Consider the following 6,000-nt stretch of genomic DNA (forward strand, 5'->3'; position numbering starts at 1 on the left):
ACCCCACAAGTGAGTGGTCACGGGTCCGAAACCTCCTCTCCCAGTGCTACCCTCTGGTACCTGCCAGAGAGGAAGGACTGGAACCACCGCAATACGGTGTCTCCAATGCACAACCCTTCCAGGCGGTCCAGGAGGATACCGTGGTCAATGGTATCAAAAGCCGCTGAGAGGTCGAGGAGAACAAGGAAGGAGCATTCACCCCTATCCAGAGCCCTCCTCGTATCATCTACCAAGGTGACCAAGGCCGTTTCTGTCCCATGCCCAGGCCTGAAGCCCGACTGAAATGGGTCTAGATAACCAGTTTCTTCCAAGTGTACCTTCAACTGCATCGCCGCCACCCGCTCAATTATCTTGCCCCAAAATGGCAGATTTGAGACTGGGCGAAAGTTGCTCAAGTCTTGGGGATCCAAGGAGGGCTTCTTTAAGAGCGGTCTTATCACTGCCTCCTTGAGGGCTGATGGCATCACTCCCTCCTCAAGGGAGGCGTTCACCACCACCTTGATCCCCTCACCCAGTCTCTCTCTGCAGCCCATAATGAGCCAAGATGAGCAAGGATCAAGTAAGCAGGTGGTCGGCCTTACAGATGAAAGCAGCTTGTCCACTTCATCAGGAGGAAGAAGCTGGAACCGATCCCACAAAACCGGTTTGCCACAGGCCGCCTCTTGCTCACTAACTGTATCCACAGCGTGCAGAGTAACACACCTAACCTGATCAATTTTATCTGCAAAGAGCCTTGCCAAGGCCTCACAGGAGGCCTTAGAATGCTCCAGTGGTTCCGGAGCCACAGGACCGACCAGGCTCCGGACCACTTGGAACAGCCTCCTGGGACAGCACTCTGCAGATGCGATAGAGGCAGCAATAATATTCCTTTTTTGCTGCCTTCACCGCCACGTGATAGGCTGAAGATACAGCTCTAGCCCGTGTCTGATCGTCTTTGGAGCGAGACGTCCGCCACCTGCGCTCTAGCCGTCTCACCTCCTGTTTCAGAGCTCGTAACCACGGACTGAACCATGGTGCAGTCCGAGCCCTGTTCAGGGGGAGAGGGCGTTTCGGAGCCACCCGATCTAATGCCCCAGTGATTGCGGCGTTCCACCCACCCACCAGGGTCTCGAACGAGTGGCCGTTGGCATGCTCCAGAGAATCCCCAAGCGCGTTCAGGAATCCATTCGGATCCATGAGACGCCTGGGGCGGACCATTTTAATGGGTCCTCCACCCCTGCGGAGGGGTTGTGGAACCGAGAAGTCCAACGTCACCAGATAGTGATCTGACCATGACAAGGGGGTGGTGGATATACCCCCGACTTCCAGATCACTCCCCACTTCTCCAGAAACAAACACAAGGTCTAGTGCATGACCGGCTACATGGGTGGGCCCAGTTAGAATATGGTGCATCTCCCAGGAGGCCATGGTCTCCATGAAGTCCCGAGGTGCTCCTGTGAGGATGGCCTCCGAATGTACGTTGAAGTCCCCCAACACCAATAAGTTAGGGGACTGTACATGCACATCAAAGACCACCTCAAGCACCTCGGCCAGGGAGTCAGTCGTGCAGCGGGGTGGACGGTACACGAGCAGAATCTCCAGACTGCCCTTTGGGCCCAACCTCCAGTACATGCACTCAGCAACCTTGGTCTCCCGGAGAGGGGGTCTGGTGAAGACCAAGGACTCTCGGTAGATAACAGCCACTCCCCCTCCCCGATCCCCAGCCCTCGGCTGTTGTGCAGACGAAAATCCGGCTGGACACACGGCTGCAAGGGTTGGAGCAGCAGCCTCGGCCAGCCAGGTCTCCATAATACATGCCAGGTCCGCACCCTCATCCCGGATCATGTCATGGATGAGGGAGGTTTTCTGGGTAACAGACCTGGCATTGCAGAGCAGCAAACGAAGGCCAGAAGATGGGGTCACGCCTCCCCCAGCCATCCTTTGTCTCTGGACAGGCCCGGAGCAGGGGACAGATACTACACATCTCTCCCTTGTTCCCCTTACCTGGCATGGCCTGCCCCTAGCGCTCCACCAGCGCCTGCCGCCCAGCCTCGGTATGTTCTGGCCCCCAACACTCCCCCCACTGCCTCCATCAAGTGGACACATGCCCCCTCGCTCCCGCCTATCAGGCAGGCTACCCACCCCTAAAAATGCAACAAAATCCCCCAGAAAAAAAACACAAAACAACAAAAAACAATTAAAAAAACAATTAAAAAAAAAACTAAAAACAGCTGCATTACCTCCCACCCATGGTAAGGAAATATTTTCCACCATGCCCATCTTTCCCTGGATTTTTATTTGGGTGGAGAAGAAGGTCATGCCATACTAGTCGCTGGATGATACAGGCATGGCTAAATGCCTACATTAGATGAGGAATTTCCCCCTGCTGGGTAAAGCTGGCATGGAGAGATCAGGGCTTTGTGGTTTGCAATGAATGATGGGAAATCCGGAGAACTCGGCCTGATCTCAGCACACTTCCAATTCATTTTTGCTCAGCTGTTCTCTTAAGGTTTCCCTTCTCTCTCTCTCTCTCTGCAGTCATTGTAACAGAAAAGACAAACATACTCTTGCGTTACCTACATCAGCAGTGGGACAAAAAGGTACGGCCTTGATGAAAACTGTGCTCCAAGACCAACCTGTCTGGATAGTTTTAAAATGGGGTTTGTCAAGGCGTGCACGTGTGTGGGACGTTTCACAGCTGTCCCTGTCCTGCGCATGGCTTGGGGGAGAAATAGTTGAATGGCATTTTCTTGATTTCTTGCTGCATTCGCATGCAGCACAAAGCCATTCGTTTTGGGGTCTCCAAGGTGGTGCCCGTGGATATCAACATAGGTGCCCATAGATCTCTCTCTTGGCGCCTGCCTGTCTCCCTACTCCCTTTCATCTTTATTATATTCCTTCAGATTTTTTAATATCCCAAACATTTTTTTGAAGACGGGGAAGCTGGCATGCTGCAAAGTGAATTCCTGCTCCTCCAGCTTGGCCCCCATCTCTGCTTTGGACCTAGATTTTCTGGGAAGTTATTTTTCTTTTAGGGCACAATCCTACAGCCACAAGGCAGCAGCTGGATGGCCATAGGATTATTGGGTTCCCAGAAAACTGCCTCCCCCACCCCTGCTGCCTCATAGGTGGCGTGGATCGTCCCGGGATCCGCGCTTGTAAGAGCAGTGTGGAGTGGGAAGAAAGGGTGTGTTCCTGGGTGCAGGGACCTTGGAAGGGCTGGTATGATGCTTCCTATGCGTCATCTGTCTCCCCCCCCCCCTTTGCTCCAAAGCACTGTGCCTAGACAGCCGAAATCAGGTTCGGAGGCGGCTGCCTATCCCCATAGGATTGCTCCCTCCGTCTCTTACGTATTTGCCTTCTGGGAAACGAGTGTTTGGGACTGGCCACGCCCAGCACAGCAGCCATTCTGTGAGAGCACCCAGGACACACTCAAAATTTCAAATGTGCCCACTGACTCAAAAAAGTCAGGGACCCCTGCTGTTGGTCAATGTTCACCGTGGTTTGTTGCTTTAGCCATGAATTATCTTGCAGACGAGCAAAGAAAGTCTGGCTTGTTTTCTCTATTTCTGGTTTGTTTCTTCCCTGCCCATTTTACCGGCTTTTTTCTGTTTTCAGGCTGCTCTTGCCAGGTGCCTCTCTTTGAGGGAAGACAGCAACACGGGTATGCCACAAGTTGTGGTTTCAAGAAGTCAGATGTGGCAAGCTGACCACAAACCGTGGCTTCTGTTCGTGGTCTGTCTCTGCCTACCAAGCCATGGTTTCTTTGTGGGGACGGGTCAGGACCTGGCAACAAGCCGGATTTTGATAAACCGCATCAGGGCTTAGGGTTATGTGTGAACCAGGCCGTGATGTCAGAAGTCTGGAAGGAAAATTGATCACACCGCTTCTGTCTGTGCTTTTGAGGAGATCCTAGCTTTCTAAGCCTGAAGGCAAAATGCAAAGAAATTTGTTTTGAAGTGAATCTCATTTTTGCAGCTGGTACAGGATGCTTTAGCTTTGATTGTTGAGTGGGGTGACGTATTGGCAGCATACGTTACCTGTGCTTGATGGGACTACATTGCCTGCCTCTTCCAGCTTTCCCTGGCCTGGTGCCTTCCACCTGGTGGCTGGGGGATTCTGGGAGTTGTAGTCCAACCCACCTGGAGAACACCAGGTTGGGGAAAGCCTGGCCTAATTGCTACCAGCCCAGATTGAAGACTTTGGTGCTAAAGTTCTAAACCAGGGATGGAGAGAAAGTAGATCTCCAGAAGGTTTGGAATTCCAACTCCCAGCATTCCTGACTATTGGCCATTCAGGAGGGGCGTCTGGGCATTGAAGTCCAAAACACATGGAGATCTTCCTTCTGCCCATTCTTGCCCTAAACAACTTGGGACCTGTTTTTTATGTTTTTAATGATCCGTCTGCACCACATTGTAATCTGTAGATGTCAGCCATCTATAGATATTCGCAGAAAATAATAAATATCCCCCTACCCACCCTTTCTCTCCCCCTCTCTTCCCCTTCAGAATGCAGCAAAGAAAAGAGACCCAGAACAAGTGGATATTGAAGGTGAAAACTCTGCCCCACCCCGCAAAATCGCCCGGACAGACAGCCAAGATATGAACGAGGACACTTAAAACTCTTGCTTGTCTTCTGTGTTAAAATTTACAGGCGCTTCCTCTATGGGTTTTTTTTTTTGGGGGGGGGGGGGGCTGCCTTTCAGCATGTATGCACACACCCAGAAATGTGCACCACCAGCCAATTGACTTCCCCGTCTTTCTTCCCCTGCCCCTTTTCACTGTGCAGCCCACACCACTTTTGACTTTGTAGGAGCTGATGTATTTATTTTGTTTGTGTGCGTGGGGCTGGGTGGACTCTTCCATTTTTTAAATTATTATTTATGCTTTTGCATGTGCTGTCTTTCTGCTGGAACAAGTCTGGAAGAAAAAAATGATGTTTCAACTGTGATCAATGCCTTTTTAAAAACACACACACACACACACACACACCCCGCCCCACCATGTTTGTGGCTGCCCCTTTCCCCCATGTTGTACTAACATGAACTGTTCCCCGATGGGGGAGCCCTGCTCATGTTGACTGCACGCCCCCCCATTTCTTACTTTCCCCCCCTTTTTTGTGGTATCAGCCACCCCATCTATACAATTACTGGTGTGTGGTTAAGGGCGAGTTAAGTAGTTGTATCTGCCTGCACACCTCCTAATAAAGGAGTAATTTGAGGGGGGGGGAATATTCCTCCCCCCAGATGTGTTCCTACCCATATACCATTTTCTGAAAAAGAAACTACACCACTATGAGGTCCTTTGAGTTGATTGTCCCGCTCAGAGATATTATCCCCTTTTCTGTTGAGCGTTCTGTTATTGTCTTACCTACTTCGGCCCTGGGGGGGAGCCTGTTAGCACATCAGCCATGGATTGCAAGTGAAAACCACATCTTGGCTTGCCCTCCACAACTCTCTCTTTCTCTCGCTCCTCTCTTTGAATGGACCAGTTCTGTGCAACTTTTTGTGTGGAATAAAGAAGGATATTTCTCACCACCTCTGCTGAGTATTTCATCTGGAAACCTGTGCAGGGTTCCCTGGGGGGGGGGGGTGTTAATTTGATGACTCCTTAAGATCTTAAACCTGTAAGTGGAATTAAAGGTAACAAGAGCTTCCTCATTTGAGGTGAGGGGTGCAGAACCTTTTTGAGGTGGGGGGCCAGATTGCTCTCCACCAGGTGATGCTGGTGGACGGGGCAGCCTGCACCTGCTGACCGTCACCTGCTTTCTTCTGTCGCCGTGCTGGGAGAGGCACAAAGGGACTTAGCTGGTTCCAGGAGGAGGAGTGCGCCTCCTGATGCCAGGTGCGCAGAGTCCCTGCTGTCACTGCTGATCGGAGGGATGCCCTCTGGGGGAGATTCCTCCCATTAAAAGGATCAGACGACAGGGGTCTGATTAGGGAACCTCATGGGCCCAGGTGTTCTCCGCCTGGTCTAGGTAAATTAAAGGTAACCTAATTCTAGGTTAGGCTACTCTGACCGG

General features: G+C 51.5%; 1 protein-coding gene across 1 annotated transcript in view; it reads left to right on the forward strand.

Moving 5' to 3' along the window:
* The window catches only part of LOC146334085 (uncharacterized), a 28,675-nt gene extending 23,163 nt beyond the window's left edge, over window positions 1-5,512 (forward strand). The window contains exons 5-7 of the mRNA XM_084824917.1: window positions 2,518-2,579; window positions 3,598-3,643; window positions 4,488-5,512. Coding sequence (XP_084681043.1) covers window positions 2,518-2,579; window positions 3,598-3,643; window positions 4,488-4,528 — 149 coding nt within the window. The 3' untranslated portion in view covers window positions 4,529-5,512. The remainder of the gene's footprint in view (window positions 1-2,517; window positions 2,580-3,597; window positions 3,644-4,487) is intronic.
* The last annotated feature ends 488 nt before the right edge of the window (window positions 5,513-6,000 follow it).

Source organism: Heloderma suspectum, chromosome W (assembly GCF_057233095.1).
Source record: "Heloderma suspectum isolate Gila_16-S chromosome W, 16-S_ref, whole genome shotgun sequence".
Lineage (NCBI taxonomy): Eukaryota > Metazoa > Chordata > Lepidosauria > Squamata > Helodermatidae > Heloderma > Heloderma suspectum.